Source organism: Hevea brasiliensis, chromosome 5 (genome assembly GCF_030052815.1).
Source record: "Hevea brasiliensis isolate MT/VB/25A 57/8 chromosome 5, ASM3005281v1, whole genome shotgun sequence".
Classification (NCBI taxonomy): Eukaryota; Viridiplantae; Streptophyta; class Magnoliopsida; order Malpighiales; family Euphorbiaceae; genus Hevea; species Hevea brasiliensis.
The window spans coordinates 7866399-7891872 of record NC_079497.1 but is presented as its reverse complement, the minus strand read 5'-3'; the positions used below and the strand labels follow the sequence as shown (position 1 = coordinate 7891872).

General features: G+C 36.1%; 1 protein-coding gene and 1 pseudogene across 1 annotated transcript; one reads left to right on the top strand and one right to left on the bottom strand.

Annotated features, from left to right (window-relative positions):
* The first annotated feature begins 1419 nt into the window (after positions 1-1419).
* LOC110667479 (sodium/hydrogen exchanger 1-like) lies at positions 1420-23474 on the top strand (annotated as a pseudogene).
* Positions 10538-11371, bottom strand: LOC131180060 (uncharacterized mitochondrial protein AtMg00310-like). The gene has a single exon (XM_058147660.1). The coding sequence runs from the start codon at positions 11369-11371 to the stop codon at positions 10538-10540; it is 834 nt and encodes a 277-aa protein (XP_058003643.1).
* Positions 23475-25474: the final 2000 nt, after the last annotated feature.

The window sequence follows — 25474 nt, the reverse complement described above, 5'->3', positions numbered from 1 at the left end:
TGCGTGCGGCCCGTTATCCATTGGACTTTTGCCCAGGGTTAGTTAGAAAACGACGCCGTTTGTTTCTTTGTTTTTCCTGATCTGAAGGGGCTCGCGATCCATTTACACTGTTGTCCATGGCTTCTAATGAAAACGATTCTGTTTGTTGTCTTCTTTCTTTTTTGCCATTTGTTGAGCTTTTTTGTCCTCTTCTTCCTTCTGCACCTTTTAAATTTCAATTAACAGATTAATGATTTTTAAGTAGCAATTCGCAACTAGATTTCAAAAGGAGCTGGAGCTTGTTTCAGATTGCATGTGTCAAGAAGAGCGTAATCTCCATGGTATCAAGATGGACCAAGGCAACCAAGTTATTATCATCAGCACTTCATGAACAGCGAGTTGATTCAGGGATAAATTTCCCCAGCAGTCCCCGAACACTTTTTGGTTCCCGCAAGTGAAATGTTGAGCAGTTGGCACACAAGCAGCAAGTCGTCCTCACGGTAAGGTACAGGAACAGCTGGCTGAAATGCAGAGCTATTGCGATTGCGTCTGCAAGTGAAATGTTGAGCGATTGCGATTTTATTCGCTTATTCGGTGTCTCCTTGCGTTTGAAATTGCAGAGCTGAAATCCCTGTTTGTTCCGTTTGTGCAAAACAGAGCGTCTATAAACTATAACTAAATCGCAGGGAAAAAAAAATACTGTTCTTATCTGTAATCCGTGTAGAGTCTGTCATTCCTTGGCTCAAATTAAAATAAATCTATCTATATTACTGTGCAAAGGGGAATAAAAAATACAGAAATGTTCCATGAAATTGCCAACAATCCAAAAGCGTAAAATCAGAAACAAGAAGAGCAGCGAACTTAGCTATCAAAACAACTCGGCGTGAGATTAATGACGAAGCTAAGCATAAGGTTAATCTTCTAATTGCTGAGGCAATTTTGGACTTCTTTCTTTTCTTTCTATGGTTTATTGTACTTAGTACTATCAATCCAAGGCTAGTGTGGCCTTGATTTACTGTTTCTTATTTTTCAAAATTTGGTTCCAGATTCCAGGTCAAGAAAAAGCAGTTCTTCAAGAATTTTACTACAATTGTGTTGTTTGGAATACTTGGCACAGTAATTTCATTCTGCCTCATATCACTAGGTGAGATCCGTTTATATTATTGTCTTTTTTACTAGTCTGATTCATCATTTTCAGACTTTATATTGATGACCAGCTCGTTTGAAAACATTAATATGTTCATTTTTTTAGTATCTCGTATCCTGTGAAAAAAGAAAGCCTAACCCTCTGATAATCCTATAGGTGCTTTTCTGCCTTTTGAGAGAATTGGTCCAACCACTCTTACTCTGCAAGATTTCCTAGGTGATTTGTAACTATTGGTGAATTTATTTTTCTTTTATTAGCCTTGATTAATTCTTAGACCTTAATTTTAAATTTCCATATTGTCAGCAACTGATTCAGTTTGCACGTTGCAGGTACACTTAATAAAGTTAAATCTTAGTATAACAATGGATATGGAATAATTAATTAAAGATATTAATGCTTGATCTTTTCCTTGTGGTAAAGGTTCTGAGTCAAGAAGAAACACCCTTTCTTTACAGCATAGTGTTTGGTGAGGGAGTAGTAAATGATTCTACTTCTATTGTGCTTTACAATGCAGTCCAATTATTGAACTTCAACAACATTGATGCCACAATAACCTTAAAGTTTTTTGGGAACTTTCTTTATCTCTTCTTCACCGGTACTGCTCTGGGTGTTGTAAGTCACAAAGTCATTCTACCTTTATTACCTTGTTTTCATTAAAATGGATTACAAAGAGCGTTTCTGACAAATATGTTATATTAGAAAGGAGTTCCTCTGTGCTTCTTAAAACTAAAGTTCTGTTGCTTTGCTTCAGATTTATAGGAAGTACCTACTTGGCTTGTGTTTTGTTTGGCTTCCTAGAGTTGAGAGATACTGTTTGTGGGTTGTGTCTAACTTTCACTATTTCAATGTTTCAGGTGGGTCTGTTAAGTGTTTTTGTCATAAAAAAAACTTTACTTTGGAAGGTAAAAAGGGATGCTCTTCACTTCTTTCTTTGAGCATTTAATGTTTGCATGAACTCTTCTTATTTGCTCATTTTTCTGTTTTCAAGAGCATTTTTAATTAAGATGTCTACGTCTAGGGTAATGTCATTATTCACACATCGGTAAAATGAAGTTCAGATAAAATAAGTTGGAACTTTCATACAAAAATGAAAGCAAAATGAATGAAGCAAGAAGAATGTCTGCTTCAGATACAATTATTTGAATTGAGTGACAGTTTTTTCATTTTCACTTGAACTTCAACTTTGGCTTGTGATGCCTGTAATTTAGCAGAAAACATGGCTATGACATGTAGCTATTCACATCTGAAAATTGACCTGTCGCAAATAAGGAGTCATTGTTTTGCTCAAATCTTGCATAATTAATATACAACTTCAATTTTGGAGAGGGCCATAATCTAACTTTTTTCAACTTTTAGTTGTATTCATGTTAGTCTGTGTTTTGAATCTTGAAATTTTGTTGTCTCGTCAACAGGCATTCCACTGATCGCGAAGTTGCACTTATGATGCTTATGGCTTATTTAGCATACCTGTTGGCTGAGGTACCAAATCATACAATCTCAAATCCTTCCTAGAAAATTTTTAACAAAAAAACGTGCGGGAATATCGTATAACTCATTGATAAATGATGCCTCCTAATTTTCCTTCCTTTCCACTCCGTAGCATAGGAATATCAGTAATCTCTTAAATCATATCTCACCTGCTGCAGCATTTTAAATTTTGTATTGACTTTGATTGTAAGGAGTACATACATGGCTATCAAATCTTCCTGCAGAATCATTCTGGCAAATGCGTTTCACTTAAAAATTTAGAAACATAGTATCTTTGCATCATAAGTCCACTCTAATGGCATCATTGGGTGAAATGGGACTTTTCTTCCCTCTCGCAGCTTTGCAATCTCAGTGGGATTTTGACAGTTTTCTTTTGTGGCATTGTAATGTCACACTACACATGGCACAATGTTACTGAAATCTCTCGGAAAACAACCAAGTGAGAACCCTTTTTTCTTAATCTTCTTCTTCCTTTTTTTTTTTTTTTTTGGTGGGTCATGCTTATTTTCGATTTTGTTGCTCCACAGAGACTTCTTCACTCTTTCACTGTTCAAAGAAAACTGGATTCCATCAGTTAATGAACTTAATCTAGTTTTGATATAGGTGGAAGATTTTTTTTATATATATTTTTTATATTTGCTTTTCTTTTAAGTTTCCTCCAGACCTGGTAAATGATTTTTGTTAATCCTCATGCTGGCTAATAATTTCAGGCATGAATTTGCAACAATGTCATTTATTGCAGAATCTTTTATTTTCGTATATGTTGGCATGGATGCCTTCAACATTGACAAATAGAAAGGGAGCAATGCAAGGTAATCTTCTACCTGTTAATTATACAGGATGTTTTCTGGCACCCGTTCATATTTCCAGTAAGCTAAGTGATTCACAGCAAGGTTAACTAAACCTTAGTAATGCCCTTGATATTTAACTGAAGTGTGAGGCATATTGCCACGTATACATACAGGCAAATAGTTCATAATCCGTAATAATTTATGTCTCTAGAGATTTTACATTAGACCATCACTTGTCCTATCTACATTGTTTCACATTGATAATTCAGTGCAGGAACTTCGGTTATTATCAGTTCAACATTCTTTGCATTAGTGTTAGTCGGAAGAGCAGCATTCGTGTTTCCTTTAGCAAACATTATAAATTGTGTCCAAAAGAAAAAGAGTAACAAAATTGAGTTTAAACAACAGGTAATAATTACAGGCATCCAAAAACTAGCTATTGTCTTATGGTTCTACTTCTACAAAGGAAAAAGGATGCTAACTGTTTGAAATCTTAGTTTATTATGTGGTGGGCAGGACTAATGAGAGGTGCAGTTACTATTGCTTTTTCTTATAACCAGGTATGCCATAATAATTGAAATTCTACTTCATGGTGTTTGATTCTCAGATTGACATTTGCTTGTGTAATCTGCAACTACAGTTTTCAAACACTCAGAAGATCAGTTCCTCAGATTCTGCACTAATGATCACCTGTACCATTATAGTTGTTCTCTTCAGTACCATTGTAAGTTCTGTTTATCTGAATGCCCTAACAGAAAATTTATTTGTCATGCATCAAACCCTTGGGCTATGTTTGGTGGCTATAATGCAATATAATACAATCAAATTTTTTATTAACATGGCATAAGATTATTCTTTCTTTAAATCTTGCTCTTCTTCTTCTGCACTAAGTTGTAGTTATAGGAGCTCCGCACTTCATCAATGGCACATATGACCTTATAATCAGATTTAACAAGTACGGTTGTAGGCATAAACTCAACCTTTCATTGAATCATATAATTTTAAGAATTCTATTTGAATTGCATCCATCTTGGTTATTACTGCAACATTGTATTAGCACATATGACATTTCTGTTTGCGGAACAGGTCTGTGGCTCTGTAACTAATAGAAAAGCTTGAGATAGCTGCTCCGAAGTAGCCATAGTGGCTTGTCGAAGTGTGTCATACCACTCCAATGCTGAATCTCGAAGAGAGAATGGGAACAAGGTTAGCCGAATCACTTCATTTGGAATTTTAGGTTTTCTTTAAGTACCACATATCATCGGAAATTTTTTCAAATGAGAATGGGGATTTTCAAGTGGGCTACCCCAAAAATTGTGAATTCTGGACCATCTGAATGAGACCAATCTTAATAACTCAAATTGATTGGCTCCAATGACAGGTTTGTTATCTCTCACATCTGCACATCTAGGAAAAGCATAATCTCACATGGACCTCCTCTGAGGGTCATTTTGATTAACAACTTCATTCTGCCTATTTTGATAATTTCCTCCATTGTTTTCATCATTAACTCTATTTGGATTCTTCATGTTTTCAATTTTCTCCTCTTGCTCTGTTTTTCTTTTTCTGCTTCCTTTCTTCTCTAACATTCCTTTTTGTTGGCTCAATAAAATTTTTCAATTTCAGGATTGAACAACAACTGAGTGTCACTTGTGTTTTTCGACTGTCTCATAAACAATCAAAATACTTGAAAAACACAAGGAATAGCAGTGAAAATAAAAGAAAATAAGAATTCTAATAAGCTTAAAATAGTTAAAATCCAATTTAAAATAAACAATTCCCCTGCAACGGGGCCACAAACTTGATGTGTTATAAAATAGCTTACGTAAGTGCGCGGGTCACTAGAGTATTGATTTAAAAAGATCGTTCCCATAGGTAATTGTGCTTAAATTGAAATTAAAAAAAATAAGCCAATTAGAATGCCAAAATTCAAAGATATTGGAATGAAATTGAAAATAAAATTGATATTTGAAAAATTTAAGTTAAATCAAACAATTAATTAAACTAGATGACTAAAACTTGGGCTGAAATTACTAATTACAAATTTGGGATGATTTAAATCTAACTTCAATAAAAATTAAAGTGATTCTAGAGATAAGGCTTTTCAATATTCTTGTATGTGGTTTATTCCTAATTTAGCTAAACACATGAGATTTGTAATTTTGAAGGAAATCAATTCTTAGTTGTTTGAAACCTTTTTCAAGAATTTCAAAGTTGGTTTTCATCAAATTAAACTCTATTTTCACAGTATTTCAAACTTAATAAAAACTCATTTAAAGCTTTAATTGATTTTAAAAGTCCTCTTTATCTTCTCAGCTTATTTCTAACACCAAGAAAATCAAGTTTATTGCAAGATTATCTATCCTAAATATTCACATTTTAGTCCATTTGTAAAGGATTAAGACATAACTTAATGAGGACCCTTTATCAAGCAAGACAATAAGCTCGCAAGACAATAAATAAAAAATACAACAAATCTCATTTAAATAGCTAAATCAGTTTAAAAACCACATTACAAGGCAATATTTACATACCTATCCCTAAAATCTCAAAGTTCTACTCACAAATTATAGTTTCCAGACAAACCCAAGTAGAGAAATGAAGAAGAAATGAAAAACTAAGCTAAGGGAAAGAAAAACTTAGTGAAAATGGTGAAAAATCTGCTGTTGGAATGTTGGAGAAGCCATCCTCTTCAGCTTTTGCAAACACGATCCAAGGATGCCCTTCTCTCTCCTTTTCTTTCTAGAAAAAATCCTTTGTTTTCTCCTTAAGGTAAGAAAGAGAAAAAAAAGATTTTATATCCTTCAAGAGTTTGCCCTAAAATGGGTTAAAAGATAGAAGATTCTGGAGAAAAGATGATGTATTAGGTCAGAGGACAATAAGTGTCACGTCAACATTATTCATTAAAATGACACAAGTTGAATCGGTTGTGTTGCGTCTTGTGTTGCAAGTTGTGTAACTTTCTGGATAATTTTGAAATTCATCAGGTGCATCAACACAGGCAAAATGAGGTTGTGTCCTTGCTTGTGTAACTTTTGGCTTAAGAAAAACTTCGCTTCTGATTACGACACAACCTGCGACACATGCTACACAAGTTGTGCCATAAGTTGTGTAACTTTTTGTTTCTTTAAAACTCAATTCAAATTTTTCTCTTTAAAACTTTATACTTCAGCTCTGATTTTTTTCAAATGGTTGCTATGATCAAATTATCACTAAAATTCTTCAAATTTTAATTTACAAAATAAATAAATTCTATAAATTAAACTAAGAAGTATAAAAAGGTAAAATTAACTAAATCAAGGCTAATATCTACTATAAAAACTATAAAAAAGGATAAATTAGTTATAAAATTATATCTAAAAAATTATATGAAATGCATGCATCAGTGACAAAACATCTTATTGAAGCAGTGCTAATGAGAAACAGAAAACCAATGGTTTCTGATGAAACTGATATTCCAAGTCTAGAAGAACTCAGGCAACTTTTCATTGAAAGTGGTGAACCAAGTGAGCAGGGCAAAAATCAGGTAACACACCCCACAATAACTATTCACTACTTGTGGAGAAAATTCAATAATAGATTCATGAGGCTAGTGTTCGGTGTGTGGGGATTTGTTCCATTTGTACCTGGTTCACCAACTGGAGTAGCCTATGATATCTCTGCAACTATCTGAAGGTCAAACACATTATAATTTTTTGATTCATTAATTCTTTTAGCTAAGCTACTCTTTTACCTAGTAGAAGGGTGTAGAGAATTCATTTCTTTTATTTAATCAGTAAGCGGGAAGTTTGTTAGCTTGTTTTGTTTTTTGTTGCTGAGCTGACAATAGATGATAGGGGCAGTTACTAAATCAATCTTGTATATAAGGTAAACTCCATTCTCTGTTAATGATATGTGAGAATATTTTCTCATTTCTCTTACAAGTTGTATCATGGTATGTGTAGCTAGGGTTCTTTACAGTTTTTTTTCTTCTGGTGTTGATCATTCACTATGATCTACCAGAAATTTTTTCTTCTACTCATTTTTCTAATTCCAAATTGAAGTTTTAAGAGATTCTGATATGAGATCAAGAAGGAAGAAACTAGAATTGTGACCAACAAGGTTGAGGAAGAAGCTTTCAGGTTGCAAAACTATGATAATCCGAGCATGATTTTGGTAAGTGCTCCTCTCAATAGCACTAATTACTTGACGTGTAGTAGATCTATGATAATTGCCTTATGCGCAAAGGATAAACTAGGGTTCATTGATGGGAAAATTGAAAAACCAGATGAGAAATCCAGTGGTTTTGAAAAATGGTGTAAGGTGGATAGTATGGTTTTATCTTGGATTCTTAATGCAATTTCTAAAGATTTGGTGGAATCATTTCTCTATGTCACTATGGCTAGAAAACTCTACACTGAGATTAAACAAAGATTCGGGCAAAGTAATGGCCTTATGCTTTTATCAAGTGAAAAGAGAAATAGGAGCTTTTGTTCAAGGAAATTAACCAATCTCAGTTTATTTCACTAAGCTGAAGAAACTTTAAGACGAATTATACTACCTTGAGCCTCTTCCAATGTGTACATGCGATGCTGTAAAGAAAATGGCTGACATAGAAAATGATGATAAGTTGATCCAATTTTTGATGGAACTAGGGGAGAATTATGATCATACTCATAGTCAAATCTTATTAATGGATCCCTTGCCAGATGTGAATAAAGCTCATGCTATGATTCTTAGAATTGAAATGCAAAGAGAGTACAGATTTCTGTGATTGAGAATGTGGCAATGGTGGTAAAAACGTTGGACCAAGGATAAAATTCCAACAAAAGAAGAGTGATTCTGTGAAAAAGGAGGATAAGTACTGCAGTTTTTGTAATAGGAGTGGACATTTGAAAGATACCTATTTTACCCTTTGTGGGAAGGAATTTTTTAAAGTAATTGAAGGTTTTTCAGGATTTAAAAATCTTGAACTTTTGTTTGGGAGGATAGAAGGATTTTTAAAGTATGGTTTTTGGAGGTTTTTAAAAACCTCCAAAAACCTCATTTTTCAGCCCACCAAATTGGTGGGTTAACGAGATTTCTCTTTAAAACCTTCAAATACTTTAAAAAACCTTAATTTTCTCCCAAACACTAAAAAATTATGAATCTTTGAAAACCATAAAAAATCTTACTTTGAAAAACTTTACTTTATAAAACCTTATTTTATTCTACCTCCACCCAAACGTAGGGTTAAGCTTCTAGAATGGTTTCATGAAATTCAAGCAAAAGAAAAATAAGAAACAAGTAAATGCTACACAGCTCCTTGATAGTCCACTTAATGAAGAAGAACATATTGGAACTACAAAGAATGAAAGCTGGAATGCTAATATGGCCTCGGTGGTTAAAGACCTGCAAGAGATAGCCAAATATTTCAAAGGGAAAAGAGTTACTAATGCAGGTTGCTCTAACTTTTGAGGCTTTGCAGGTATAAACAAACATAGTTGTCATCTTAGCTTTGAGAAAGAAGATACAGGTATGTGGATAATTCATACTGGTGCTACAACACACATTTCATATAACCTTGATTTTTTCAATACCAAAACCAAAATTCACAATAATACTCTTGTCTATCTTCCTAATGGTACTACAAAACGTGTTCACCATATAGGAAATATAAAACTCAACAGTAGAATAGAACTTATAGATGTCCTGCATATTCCTTCTTTTAAATACAACCTTTTGTCCATAAGTAAGTTGGCTAAAACCTCAAACACTAGTGTTAATTTTTTTTTTTTCTGACCAGTGTGTATTGCAGGACCTATTGACTAAAGAGGTGATTGCAGTGGGAAAAGTGCAAGGTGGCCTATATAGATTGAGCAGTAACACTATCCTTTCTACCACACTTAAAACCAACCATAGTCAACCTGATTCCTACATATGTACTTGTAATAGCAGGTATAAAGATTGTGATAAGTGTCCTTTCTGGCATCATAGATTAGGACGTGCTCCACTGGTTACTTTAAGCCATATTCCTAGCATTTTGCAAGAACCAAGTATATAAGACTGTGATATTTGTAATGTTTCCAAACAGTAAAGAATTCCTTTTCATATTAGCTCTATGCATCCTTTTTTTTTTTTTTTTCGGGAAAGATGATTTATTCATTGACGACCTTATGGAAGTAAGGTAGAAAATACAAAAGAGTTTTTTTTTTTTTTTTTCTGGAAAGATGATTGATTCATTGACGACCTTACAGAAGTAAGGTAGAAAATACAAAAGAGTGTTGTAATAATGGGTTCAAAAGAAAAGATACATCCTTAATTGCTTTAGAGGCTAAAACATGAGCTGCCTTATTCTCATTTCTCCTAACAAAGTGAAAAGATACTAGAGGAAGCTCACGGGTAAAGTGGATAATATCCGGCACTATTCCTTGAACCTCTTGGAGAATTGTTGGACAATATAAACTATTGATTATAACTTGTGAATCTCCTTCAATTATGATGTGATTAAACCTTCTCTGCTTAGCTAGTAAAATGGCGTCTCTACAAGCAAGCCCTTCTAGGATGATAGGATTGGAGATACCATTAATTCTTCTGTAGGACCATCCTAGATGTTGACCACTGTGATTTCGAGCAATTACAATCACTGCTCCGAGATTCCTATTAGAGTTGGTAGCACTATCAATATTAATTTTAACCACATTAATTGGAGGTGGAGACCAATTTCGTTCAACTGCTGCAGGAGTCAAATGAGGTTGGGAAGGATTTTGGGCAACCATAAATTCTTCAAAGTGAGAGAGAGCTACTTATATAACCTGGTGGTAGGAGAAATCCACACTACTGGAAGTCCTCCTGTTTCTATTCTTTCATAAGTGCCAAAGGATGAAGACTAGGAGAGGGATCAACTCATTTCCATTGCCCGAGTTAATGAGAGGCTCACATAATTTCTTCCAACAGTCCATCAAAGAAGGCCCCTGAAGCAAAGAGGATCTCAATAGTAAGGGAGAGTGTAACCATACCTTAATTGCTTTTGGACATGTGAAAAACAGGTGCTTAAGTGTTTCTTTTTCCCCCATAAACCAAGCATTCTTCCGGGGTATGCTGAAATCTTACATGTAAGAGTGCATTAGAAGGAAGTTTTTCCTTGAGAAAACGCTAGAGAAATGTTTTAATCTTAGGGGGGTAATTGGGTACTCCACACTTTCTTCCAAAAGGAGTTGAGATTTGCTTGGGAATTCAGACTTGGACCTGCAACATTCTCCATAATCTTGCTCATTTTAAGAGTATGAGCTATGTGATAACTTGACTTGACATTATAGGTACCATTTTGGGTTAAATGCCAAGAAATTCTATCTTCCCTATCCACCATGCTTATTGGGATAGCCATAATATTCCTGATTTCATCCTCATGAAAGACATCATTGAGAGCTTGATAGTTCCACCTACAATTGGGTCTGTCAATCAATTGTGAAACCCAATTAATATGAGGATTTGCATCAGCCTTGACATGAGGAAGATTGGGGAAGGATTGTGGGATCCATTTGTCCTCCTTGCATAAAATAGAATTCCCATTGTTGACTTGCCATCTCATACCATGAAGAAGAATTTCCCTTCTCCACAAGAGACTGCGCCAACCCCATGATGGATTCCCATTAATTGAAGCTTGTGAAAATGAGGAAGCATGGAAGTATTCACCTTTCAGCACCCGAGCAAGTAAAGAATTAGGGTTAGTTATTATCCTCCAACCTTGTTTTGCTAGAAGAGCTTGGTTAAAACTCTGAAGATCTCTAAAACCCAAACCTCCAAGAGATTTGCCACAGCACATACTAGTCCATGAAATCCAGTGTTGCTTTTTTCCTGTTTTGCTTTGTCCACACCAAAAGTCAGCCAACATCTTGTTAATTTCTTGACAAAGTGACATTGGTAGTTTGAAGTATGCCATGGCATAGACTGGGATAGCAGAAGCCACTGCCTTTATAAGAACATCTTTTCCTGCTTGAGATAGCATTTGCTCCTTCTATCCATCTAGCTTGTGCCAAATTTTATTAATAAGTTCTGTAAATGTTTGCCTCTTTGATTTGGTGGTAACAGAAGGCAGCCCCAAGAACTTGTCTTGACCTCCAAGATTATGAATCCTAAGAAGAGATACTCATACAGTTAGCATGTGGAGTATTCTTGCTAAAAAAAAGCAAGGATTTGGAATAATTAACAGATTGACCACTCGCTAGAGAGTCTACCTGGAGGAGATCTTTTATAGATTGAGCATCTCTAGTAGTCGCTTTGGAGAAGATTACCGAATCATCAGCAAACATGAGATGAGTGACTAGAGGACTATGCCTTCCAATGACAATACCCTGTATATTTGAAGAAGCCAATAGATGAGAGAAGCCTTCTGCACATAAAAGAAAAAGATAGGGGGATAAAGGGTCTCCCTGCCTTAGCCCTCTTGAAAGCGTAATATAACCAACCCGATGCCCATTTAGTTGAAGAGTGTAGGAAATAGTGGAAACACAAGTCATAATACAAGAAATCCATTGTTGATGAAAGCCAAGCTTTAACATAATATTTCTTAAAAATTCCCATTCCACACACTCATAGGCTTTATTGATGTCTAGCTTGAGAGCCATATCATATTTCCTAGAGCAACTTTGGTTCTTCAAATAGTGCATAATTTCATGACAGAGGAGAATGTTATCAGAGATTAATCTTCCTTTAGTAAATGCACTTTGCTCTTCACTAATGATAAATGGCATAATTGGCTGCATTCTATTAGATAAGATTTTTGCAATGATCTTGTACAAAACAGTACACAAACCAATAGGCCTTAAATCCTGCATAGATTTTACCTGTTATACTTTGGGGATGAGGGAGATCAAGGCATGATTAAAAGCCCTAGGCATTTCTCTAGTTTAAAAGAAGCTTTGAATTGCAAGGCAAACATCTTCTCCAATGATGTCCTAGAATTTTTGAAAGAACAAACCAGTCAAGCCAGCTATTCCAGGTGCTTTTGTAGGATTGATAGCAAATGCTGCTTTACGGATCTCATCCCTAGCTACAGGACGAATCAAAACTTCATTCATAGCAGTAGAAATCCGTTTTCCAATCCCACAAGTTACTCGATCAAAGCTGGATGGATTGGAGGATGAATATATATGCTGGAAGTAGTTGATTGCAATTTCTAAAATTTCTTCAAATTTGTATTTCCAATCACCATTGCTATCTTGGAGGCTTTGAATGCAATTCCTTTGTCTTCTTTGCATTGTTTTTTCATGAAAGAAAGTACCTTGAGCCAATTTTCTCTTGATTTTTAAGCCCAATAAATTTCTTCTTTTTTAATTTCCTGGCAGAGGTTATTCTCCAATTGACGCACTAGATTCCCATCCCGGTTCACCATGTTGTTCTTGACGTCATCCAACTGATCTTTTAAGAATTTAATTTTTCACCTAGAGTTGTTAGTGGTTTTTTAATTCCAATCCCATAAGGCGGTTTGACATCTTCTTAACTTGTGATGAACTTCGTAAATAAGAGATCCAGACCTTTGACTCTGCCAAGCCGAAGAGATCACATTGGTTACCTTGGGTGAATCGATCCATCTAGCATCAAAGTAAAAGTGACGCTTGGGTCTAGTGTGTGTAGGCTCCAGAGAAATTAGAAGGGGTCGATGATCTGACCCTCTGTCCTCTAGGTGCATCACAATTGCTTTTGGATAATTCATAAGCCAGGATGCATTTGCAAGGGCTCTATCAATCCTTTCCTTGATGTTTCCGGAACCATTTCTCCTGTTGTTCCACATCATCATTGGAACTGTGAATCCTAGGTCAAGAAGACCCATGTTTTGGACAAAGCCTCTAAATAAGTTCATTTTTTAATGAAAATTCTGAACACCTCCCAGCTTTTCCGAAGTCCATAAAAAAGCATTAAAGTCTCCAATAAATAGAAAATCTACACTAAGACTTGATTTATAATTTAGAAGAAAGTCAAACTGAGCACACGTTGTTTCCTCATCACAGCTTATGTAGAGAAATAAAACATCCCAGTAGGAATGTGTTTTAACATCATTTACTTGAGCATGGATTACAAAAGAGTTTTGAAGGAGTACATTCAAGTCACAAGAGTCCACCCAGGCAAGACTAAGACCTCCAGAATAGCCTGTCGGCTCAACTGTTAGTGCATTGAGAAATCCACATCTCCTTAAACATTTCCTAACAACTTCATCTTTATTTTTGGTTTCAGCAAGGAAAACCAAGCTAGGGGAATGGAATCGACAGATTCCTTTCAGGGTGTGAATTGTCAGGGGGTTCCTCACAACCTGACAATTCCAACTCAATATATTCATTGATTATGGGGGGCCCATTTCTGGTTGGGTACCTCCACCAATTTAGCTTCAGAGTCAACGGTGCATTGTTTCTTTGCATCTGAATCCACCGTGTCTTCCTCTCTGTTTCTTTTGTTTGTCCGTTCTACAGTTGCCAGGTCTTCATCATTCTCTTTCATTGAAAGTTCTTTAATTCTTACAGCAGAGTTTTGTGCTCGAGCTCTTCATTTCCGTTTTTGACCAACAAGTGATGTGCCTTGCAGTGCTTGATCAATTCCACGTTCTTTTCCTTGAGTGGATTTCCCTACCTGGCTCATCTCATTAGTGGGGGTGGATTCACTTGTCTGGCTTGACTTTATAGATCGTTTGAACATGGCAGTTGCAACTTGGACCATATCATCAAGAGGGATCCATTCCTCTAGCCCAAGTTGGGTACTCGGAATTATAATATTTGCACGGGTTGAGATGGGTTCTGTGTTCCGTTGGGTCTAGAGTGTGTTACATTCAGAGTGTCTTGTTTTCCCCATATCATCTAACTGGGCTGTAGATTGTTGTGTTGGTGGGCTTGGCTTAAATAAGGGAGTATTAAAAGGCTATTTGGGTTGGGCTTGGAGCTATATTAAGGGAAGTTTTGTTTGGCATGGGCTTGGGATTGGAAAAAACATCAGTTGCATTGGTAAAAGGGGGGCTAGATTTTTCTTGAGAAGATAAGTTAGGGAAAGATGACTTGCAGAGATCATTTAGAGCATTCAATGCTCTAGCCTAGAACAAATTAGTTAAATAGGAAATTTTCTTAAGGAGGGAAATAGTGTTGACATGATGAATCCCCTGAAGGGAAAGATATTCCTACCACAATTGAGGGATTTGGTCTGCTGGGAAGAGAGTGGTTGTTATGACTCTCGATGCCTCACCTTGCATGGGGCTAGATGTTTTCCAGAAAGGAAAGCTCTCTGTATAGGGGATGGGTTAACCAGAAAATTCCTTTTTATAGAAAAAAAAAGTTTTCGATAGTGCTTTAGTCATCGGCATTGGTTGCAATACCAGAGATGGATGTGGGTTTGGAGAGGATGCCAAATTTTGAGTAAGAGAAGGTGATGAAATTGAAACTTGAAACTTTGATTCAAAACCAGGGGGAGGAGTGGGTCTCAAAATGGATTGTTGATTAGTAGGCTTGGGTGGTTCTGTTATGGTAAGGGCAGGGTGAGCTAGGTCGTGTTATTGTTTCATTTGAGAAAGAGAAGCTTCTGGTTCAGTAGCTCAGTTTTCTGTTTCTGGGTTGATGGGTTTGGTAAGTGGACTTTGCAATTGTTTAAGGTTGCTAGAGAAAGGAGTGGCTCGCAACCAAGGCCCAAAGTTTCCTTTCTTTGTGGAAGAGGACAGTGTTTATTTGCTCTACTCCAAGATATTACAATCTTACTGATATGCCCCATGATACCGTAGGTAAAGCAAATGTCTGGAAGCTTTTCTATTTTCAAGTTGATCCATTGTAGTTGTCCCCCTTCCTTTCGATTATAAAACCCTATTGGAAATGGTCGATCAATAGCCAAGTTAATTCTAATCTTGAGGAAATTTGAGAAACCTAGTAACCCATTTTGAGTAAGATCAGCTTCAAGAAATTAACCCATGGAATTTCCAATGATCTGTGCATTTGTTGTTGTGACTTGATTAGGAGGAAGACCATGGATTTGCACCCAAAAAGGGGAGTGGGCAAATTTGATCTCATCAGAACTCAGATCTAGAGGCCATTCTTGTATTGCCAAGTGTTGATTGTTAATATTCCAAGGCTTGTTCTCCATAACCAGTTTGACATCAACTTCATGTTGAAAGGTGAAAAGAAAAGTGTTTAGCTTTTTGGGGCTTATGTTGAAGTGATATCTTGTTTTCCAGGCTTTCTGAAGGATTGCAGTGAGTGTGTTTAGGCCAATTTTCCTAGATGAAATGATTTTTCCGACAAGTAAAAGTCATTGCTGGGGCATGGTTTGGGTATTATCTATCCTAAGTTGAAGGATTTTATCCTCACAGTGAAGATTCTGAGCCTTTGCAATTAAGTCCATGACATTAGGTTCTGTCATCTTGCAGGAAACAACAGGGTTGGTTGTGGGGAGTAAAGGCTGGTTGATGTGTGAATTGAAGGAGGAAGCCAAGGTTGGTGAAAAAGTGACAGCAAGAAAAGGAGGAGAAGAGGACTGGAATCAAGCAAGGGAGAAATTTGAGGACCAGAACAAGGAAATTCGGATGATCCTTAGGCAATCAAACTAAGCTCTCGATACAAGAACAAATTCCAGAGAAAAGGGTTGACCCCTAGATGCTAGCTCAGAGAGATGATGCTTTGGTGTGTTTGCTCTGCGCATACATTAAAATTATTTCAATCGCTGCATATTGATTTATGGGGACCTTACCGAGAATACTTAATATCTGTTGCTAACTACATGTTAACAATAGTAGAAGATCACAGTAGCTCTATATGGACGTATTTGTTAAATGACAAGACTCAAACGCTAGCTGCTTTGGAAACTTTCCTCAACATGGTTCGCAACAAATTTAATTCTACTGTCCAAACAGTTCATAGCGATAATGGAACAGAGTTCCTCAATTTTACTTACAAACAATTGTTTCAAAGTAAAGGGATAGAGCACCAGCGGTCATGTCCTTACTCTCCCTAGTAAAATGGATGAGTAGAAAGAAAACACAAGAATCTTTTGGAGATTGCAAGATCACTTATGTTCCAATCCAAACTTCTTAAAAAACTCTAGGGTGAATCACTTTTGACAGCAACCTACATTGTCAATAGACTACCTATAAGAATCCTCCAATGGAAATCTCCATATGAAGTGTTACATGGTCAAACACTAGATTATTCAATAATGAGAACATTTGGATGTCTATGTTACGCTACCAACGTGAGTCCTAGCAAAGGAAAATTTGATGCTAAAGCTTTTAGATGCATTTTTTTAGGTTACCCTCCTGGTTACAAGGCTTACAATCTCTATAATCTTGATACTAACACTACATGTGTTTCAAGGGATGTTGTATTCAAAGAACATATCTTCCCCCATTACGATACCCAAGATGAAAGTACTATCACCATTCCTTTGCCACACACAAATTTTGATTAAGTATAACCTCTACCGGCTAGTCCATCTTCATCTCACATGCCAACACAACCTGGTCCATCTCCACCTAATCCATTAGCTACGTCACCTTTTTTACCCAACAGTCCATCTTTATCAACTTCAGCTAATAACCAACATACAAATCATGATGTCACAATTCCTACTCACTCACTTCCTCCGACCATAAGTCAGTTACCAATTCAGCCTAGGAAAAGCACTAGAAACACTACCAAACCTGCATGGCTTAAAGACTTTGTAGTTGCGGCTCATTCTGACAGTACTTTAACTTTTCCTTCTGCACTTAGTTATGCAAGTTTTATAGGTCAAATTACTCCATCAGGTTTGTCTCTTAACCCACCTACAATTACTAACCCTGTTTTTTATCTTTCTTATCTTACCTTTATTACATCTGTGTCAAAAGTCCATGAATCAGTATCTTATTATCATGCTAAGACTGACCCGAAGTGGGGGAAGCTATGAATAAAGAATTACAGGCTTTGGTAGATAATGGTACTTGGGAGCTTACGGATTTGCTGGCAAACAAGAAGCTTATTTCTTCTAAATGGGTATACAGGGTCAAAACAATCCTGATGGTTCTGTAGAGAGATTCAAGGCAAGACTTGTAGCTAAAGGCTATAATCAACTACCTAGTTTGGATTATAAACTAGTTTTTCTCCAGTGGCTAAGACAGTTACAGTTCGAATGTTGTTTGCTATTGCTGCTACAAAAGGTTGGGCTATACATCAGGTAGACATCAACAATGCCTACTTGCATGGTCACATTGATGAGGAACTTTACATGAGGCCACTAGAAGGATATACCAAAGCCAAGCCAGGATAGGTTTACAAACTCATTAAGTCTCTTTATGGACTTAAGCAAGTTGGGCATCAATGGAACAAAGAATTAACAATAAAGCTTCATGATTATGGCTTCATACAGTCTGCCAATGATAATTGTTTGTTTACCAAAGGTACAGGTTGTTAGAAGAACGAATACAAGTAATGAAGGAAAGGATTGTGTATTTGTCTGTCTTATTTACAGAGATATTACATCTATTTATCCATGAGAATATGAGCTAATTTAGACAAGAATAATAATTGTTGTAATTATGCTACACAAATCTCCTATAATCATGCTAATTACTGTAATTATGCTAACACCCCCCCTCAAACTCAAGATGGTAGCACAGGTGCCAACTTGAGTTTGCTTAAGAGATCCTGAAAGCGAGCAGGAGGATGCGTTTTAGTGAATATATCAGCGGTTTGGCTAACAGAGGAGATAGGAATCAAGCATATGGTGCCATGAGCAACACGATGACGTACAAAATGACAATCAATTTTGATGTGTTTGGTACGCTTATGAAATACATCATTATGAGAAATCTGTATGGCACTTCTATTATCACAATGAAGCATTATAGCAGAAGAATGAGTGACACCCAAATCAGTTAATAACCACCGTAACCAAAGTAATTCAGATGTAGCATCAGCAAGAGCATGATATTCAGATTCTGTGTTAGAACGTTCAACAACAGTTTGCTTTTTTGCTACGCCAAGAGATAAGAGAATTACCCAAGAAGAAATAATAACCAGTTGTAGAGAGACGATCCGCCGATCACCAAATCAATCAAGATCGTGAGTAGCGGATAATACTAGGGAGGAGGTAGCGAAAAAGTGCAAACCATGAAAAAGAGTGCCTTTGATATAACGAAGGATTCGAAGTACTGCAGAGAAATGAGTTGAGCGAGGAGCAGACATAAACTGGCTGACCAGATGAATAACATATGAAATATCAGGTCGAGTAACTGTGAGATAAACAAGACTCCCGACAAGCTGTCAATATAAAGTAAGATCATCAAGAGGAGTACCATCAAGAGGTGTAAGTTTGCAATTGAGCTCCAATGGGGTTGATACTATTTTGCTATCAGTGATGCCTGCTCGAGAAAGTAGGTCGGATGCATACTTGGCTTGAGATAGATAATAGCCATCAGAATTTTGAGAAACTTCAAGACTTAAAAAATAGCTGAGAGAACCCAGGTCTTTCATTTCAAAATGCTAATTGAGATAATGTTGTAACTCTGAAATACCAGATGAATCATCTCCTGTTATTATCATATCATCAACATAAAGCAACAGAAGAACAATACCACTGTCAGTTCAGTGAGTGAATAATGCATAATCATGTGGACTAGAAAGAAAACCAAGTTAAGCAAGAGTGGAACTAAATTTGGCAAACCAGGCCTTGGGAGCTTGTTTTAATCCATATAAGGCTCGCCGAAGTTTGCAAACCTTATGAGGAGAATGATAACCAGGAGGAGGATGCATATAAACCTCTTCTGTTAAATCACTATGAAGAAAAGCATTCTTGACATCCATCTGGAAAAGTTTCCATTTACGAACGCAGCAATAGCTAAGATACTGCGAATAGATGTTAATCGGGCCACTGGAGAAAAAGTTTCTTCATAGTCGATACCATACTCTTGAGTGTACCCTTTGGCTACTAAGCGAGCTTTGTAGCGTTCAATAGTTCCATCAGAACGGGTCTTGATTTTGTAAATCCATTTGCAACCAATAGGAGTCTTGTTTGGTGGAAGATCAACTAAATCCCAAGTATGAGTTTTCTCTAAAGCCCAAGTTCGCTACCATAGCTTGTCACAAAGAGGGTCGATTTGCCTCACGATAAGAACAAGGCTCATGAAGGGTTGCAATAGTAGAGCAACAGTGAAAATCAAAAAGATAATGAGGAGTTTCTCTTACACGGGTAGAACGACGAAGAGTAGTGCTAGGAGGAGATGTCGCAGTAATCGGATCAACAATCAAGTGCAGATTCAATAGGGGCAGGTGTAGTTGGGCTAATATTGAGCACATCACAATCACCTGGATCAGGACTTGGAAACAGCTCTTTGGAGGAGTTAGTGAAAAATAGAGAGTCAGTATTGATAGAGTGATGAAATTTGGAAAGAGAAGAGAACATAGTATTATCCCAAAAGGTAACATGACGAGAGATGTGTAACTTATTAGAAACAGGATCCAAACAACGATACCCTTTGTGTTCAATGCCATAACCAAGAAAACAACATAGACGAGCACGGGGTTCTAATTTGGTATGTTCATGAGGTTGTAAAAGAATAAAAGAAACACATCCAAAAGGTTAAAGGATGGAATAGTCAGGAGGTTGTCCAAACAACTTTTCAAAAGAAGATAAATTATGAAGAACCAAGGTAGGAAGACGGTTAATAATATAAACAGCATGAAGAGCTGCTTCTCCCCAAAATTTTTCTGGACATGAGGCAAAAAGAAGAAGAGTACGTACAGAATCAAGAATATGGTGATATTTGCGTTCGACTCGCCCATTCTATTGAGAGGTGTGAGGATAAGAACGTTGAACAATGGTGCCTTGTTGACTAAGAAACTGAAGTAAAGAAGAATCCCGATATTCCATGGCATTGTCTGTTCGAAGAATTTTAATGTCACAAGAGAATTGAGTTTTAATTATTTTTGCAAATGTGATGTAAATTTGTGATAACTCAGATCGATGTTTCAAAAAATATATTCAAGTAAACCGAGAATAATCATCAATAAATATCACAAAATAATGAAAACTATTTATTGAAGAAATAGGAGAAGGACCCCAAATGTCAGAATGAATTAAACCAAAAGGAGTGTCTAAAGTAGTATTATTATGAGAAAAAGATAATGCAGGTTGTTTTGCAAGCTGACAATTTAAACAATTAAATAACTCAAACTTAGTAGATCCTAATAATCTACGAGAAATTAAAGGTTAAATTTTACTGGCAGAAGCATGACCAAGACGAAGATGCCATTGGTGAATAGAGGAATTAGGGATTGTAGCTACAGACACAAATCTCTGAGGAAGATGTAAAGATGCAAGCTCAAATAATCGACCCACTCTGCGACCCTCCCCAAGAATTTGTCCCGTTTGTGGATCCTGTACCTGGACACCATGGGGAGAAAAAATAACATTTAGTCCATTTTCACATAATTGACCAACATAAATAAGAATGAGTGCCAAATTAGGGATATAATAGGTGTCAGGGAGATGAAGATTTGAGGTAGACACATGACCAGTATCTGTGATGTTCATTTTAGTACCATTTACGGTATGGATTGGTGGTAAGGAAGATACAGGTTTTGCAGAAGACAAGAATTTAAGACTAGTGGTCATATGATTACAATATGCAGAGTCAAAAAGCCAATAAGAATTACCTGGAGTGGCAGACATGGCAGCAGGAGAATTAGAAGAGATAACCTGTTTGAATAGTGCCTCAAGATCACTCATGGTGATGACAGTAGAACCCTCGAGCAAAGAACAAAGAAAGGACAGAGGAAGATCCAGGCTTTGAGACATTCTTGAATTTAGAATGCCCTCCTTTTGGTCTTGGAGGGCGTGTGAGACAATATTCAAGAATATGATCGTAACCATGACAATATCTGCATTCTATAGTAGGACAATATGCAAAAGCATGACCAATTTGATTACAATTCTTACAAAGTTGATTGCCAAATTTCTGATGTGAGGATCGAGTAGTTGCAAGAACAGTTTCAAATTGAGGAGTTTTATCCAAACTGAGACGAGTCTCTTCAAAAATAATCTCTTGAATAGCAGTATCCAATGATGGGAGTGGATTTCGATATAGCAGGGACGCTTGAACGGCCTCATATTCTGATCGAAGAGCCATTAGAACTTGAATGAGATGAAGATGATCTTCACTGATTTTGGCCTGAGATATTTGATTCCAAATGGGTTGGACCTGAGTAAGAAAATCATGCACAGATTGACCTGCTTCTTGTTTCAGATTATGAAGAGTAGTCCACAACTGATAATAGTGGGCAAGTCCAGTGGTTTGATATCGATTAGCCAAAAAATCTCAGATTTCTTTTACAGAGTCATAATTAGCAAATTGGATGTGGATGGACGAGACAGAGGTATTGCAAAACTAAGTGATGATCTGATAATTTTTATTATCCCAATCCTCAAGACGTTCAGTAAATTTTGCATCAGTTTCATCGTTTTCTCTTGTCATATCTCTGGTAACAATACGCCAAAGCTTGCGACCTATCAAAAAACTTTTCATTCCTTGAACCCAAAGTTTATAGTTGGAACCAGTCAGAATTATTGCAATAGGTTTTGAAATATTAGATTTCTCCATTGATAACAAGATGAGGAGAAAAAAAAATGGTATAATAACAGGAATGAAAGAATGAATCAGAACAGGTTATAGAGAGAGAAAAGATACCTCAGAAATTAGAAATAAAAGTTTTACCGCTCTGATACCATGTTAGAAGAAAGAATACAAGTATTGAAGGAAAATATTGTGTATTTGTCTGTGTCTTATTTATAGAGATATTACATCTATTTATACATGAGAATATGAGCTAATTTAGACAAGAATAATAATTGCTGTAATTATGCTACACAAATCTCCTATAATCATGCTAATTGCTGTAATTATGCTACACAAATCTCCTACAATCATGCTAATTGCTGTAATTATACTAACACAGGTGATCATTTTGTGGCACTTCTCGTTTATGTAAATGATTTACTGATAATGGGTGCCACTGAAGATGATTAATTGCTGTCAAGAATTATCTACACTACCAATTTACGATTAAAGATCTTGGCTATGCCAAGTATTTTTTGGGAGTGGAATTAGCTTGAAGTGACACTGGTCTCTTTCTCAACCAACGCAAATACATCTTAGACATTCTTAAGGATGCTGGATTGTTGGATGCTAAAGCTATGGAGTACCCTACGTCTAAGGGTGTTAAACTCTCTGATTCATCAGGTGATCTCCTTCTTGAACCAGACTAGTATCGATGTGTTGTTGGAAGATTTCTTTATCTCAATTTAACGAGACCAGACATCACTTATGCCGTCCAGCAACTTAGCCAATAATTACAGGCACCATGCACATCCCATTGGGCTATGGTGATCCATCCATTGAAGTACTTGAAAGGTTCACTAGCCAAAGGATTATTTTTTCCTTCTTCAAGTAATTGTCAACTATAAGCTTTAACGATGCTGATTGGGCCACCTGTATCACTACCAAGTGCTCGATTACAGGGTATTGCATATTTTTCGGGTCCTCCCTTATCTACTGGAAGTCCAAGAAACAAACCACCATTAGCAGATCTTCAGCCAAGGTAGAATATAGGAGCATGGCTTCAGTGGTTTGTGAATTGCAATGGATTAGCTATTTGTTAACAGATTTCCAAATTCACTTGCAGCTTCCAATTCCATTGCATTGTGACAACAAAGCTATTGTTCATATTTCTGAAAATCCAGTTTTCCATGAAAGAACCAAGCATCTAGAGATAGATTGCCATGTTGTGCGTTAACAATTGCTTCTAGGATTCATTCAAACGGGCCATATTTCTAATAAGCTTCAATTGGCAGATCTTTTTACCAAGCCTTTGAATTCTCAGCTCTTCTATTTTTTCTTGTCCAAGATGGGATCGGTCAATCTCAGCCCATCTTCATCTTGAGGGGAGGATGTAGAGAATTCATTTCTTTTGTTTAATCAGTAGGCGGGAAGTTTGTTAGCTTGTTTTGTTTTTTGTTGTTGAGCTGTCAATAAATGATAGGGGTAGTTACTAAATCAATCTTGCATATAAGGCAATCTCCATTCATTGTTAATGATATGAGAGAATATTTTCTCATTTCTCTTCCAAGTATCAAGGGGGGCAGAAGATATTCAATTGAATATGAAAATAATGGTTACCCGGTAGGCATGAAGCATTTATTTAAAAAAAAATCAAAGAACCATACTTAAAAATGGTTCTTTTTTTATTATTATTATTATTGCTAGAAAAGGTAAAACCGTGTTGGATGGTTTTCTTGATTTTCAATGGTTGAAATGTACACTCAAACTTTTGTTATTCTTATAGGCTACACTCCAGGCTCCTTTTGCTTTAAGCGGAATCAGAATTGACAATGACTTTTCTTTTGGGTTTATATTTTCTCAAGAAAAGAAAAGAATCATTTTCATATTGTTTCTAATGTGCCTCTACTTTCAAGAAAACAATCCAAATAAACCCACTATTATCAAAATCTTCCATCCCCATTCTATTCATATATATCAACTTCTGAAATTACATTCCAGTTTTACAGAGTCCAATAAATGGATCAAAAAGAGCCCCAGTTTCAAACCCTTGGCATTTGCAACAGGCTCTACAACTTCATTGTGAAAATTCTAACAGCGCAGGCCTTTAAGACTGTCACATTAGGACATCCTGTGCATAAAAATTTAGCCAAAGCAATGAGTAGAGCTGCCTATGAGAGTGATCAAATGGAAAACCACAGGATTCAAGAAGAAACACCATGTGAAAGTGTAGATCAAGCCCATAAGATATATAGTTCAGGCCCTTTTGTTCCACTTAGCTCTCCTAGCAATGGTCTTAAGCAAGATGGTAAGGAGCTCCCAGAAGTTGAAGATAATGAAGCTAAAATCAAAGAAGAGAAAATTAATTTGCAACATAAGTGCACAAGAGTTAAGTGTAGGGGCCTCGAGATTTCAAAGCAACTCGCCAACTGAAACAAATAAAGCAATTTGCCGACAAGGATCAAATGTAAATAGGGTCATGAATCACTAATGAGAGACAAAACATCATCTATAGGAAGGCTATAATATCCTCTCTACTTTTGCCAAATGATTTGCAAAATTGTTAGCTTCCCATAAAGTATGAGTAAAAGAAATTGGTGGAAGAGTTTTGATCAGATTAAGGATGGAGTTAAGCAGATTGTTCATAAGGTACAATTAAGGATGGAGTTAAGCAGATTAAGTTGTGGAGCAATTTGATTTTGTAATATAAGGTCCACTAAGACTATGATTTATAGACATAATTTATGTTAATTACATGTGATTGTTTCTAGATTAGTGAAACAAATATAATAGATATTTTAGAGTTATCTGAACATGTGTTAGGATTTATATATTTAAATCTATGTCGGATTTATATTTTTCTTCACTAGCTAATGTTAATTGTTCATGCATATATTGCTGTTGGAAATTTTGGTTTTGGTTTTGTTGTTTTCTTCCTTTTTTGGTTTTGTGTCAGTTCTTTTGGGTTGACTACTTGCCTTTATGGTGTTTGATATTTTGTCTTAGTTAGGTTGCTGCAGGTTTTTCTTTGATCTTTAGGTGGCTCTTTCTTTGCTTGGCTTTGCCTATATGTTTATTTGGTGTATCTACTTTTACTCTGCTGTTATATTAACAAAATTTCTCTCTGTTTATAGACACGAAAAAAAGAATCTTTTTCTAAAGGTTGATCAAGGAAAAAATGAATGAAATAGCCAAATAGTTCATCAAATCAAATGCCAAAGACCAATTTCGATTTTAAAGCACTACATATAGAGACCTCTAATAATTATATATTATGACCTAATTAAGGAAGAAAATAGTCATTCACACTAAAAAAAAAAAAAATATAGGAAATGATATTAGCTAGTGGTTAGTCCACAAACACACATAATGCTGAGTTGATATAGAAATTTCTCAGTGCAAGGCTAAAGATGTTACAGATTTAGAATTAGAATAAGAAAATAAAAATGGTTAGATTTAAAACAAATGAATACAGCTTTCAATGATACTAAAATGATCTCTAAAATTACGACTACCGGATGGTCAACATATCGTATGCAAGCCGTTTCATGAGGTAGG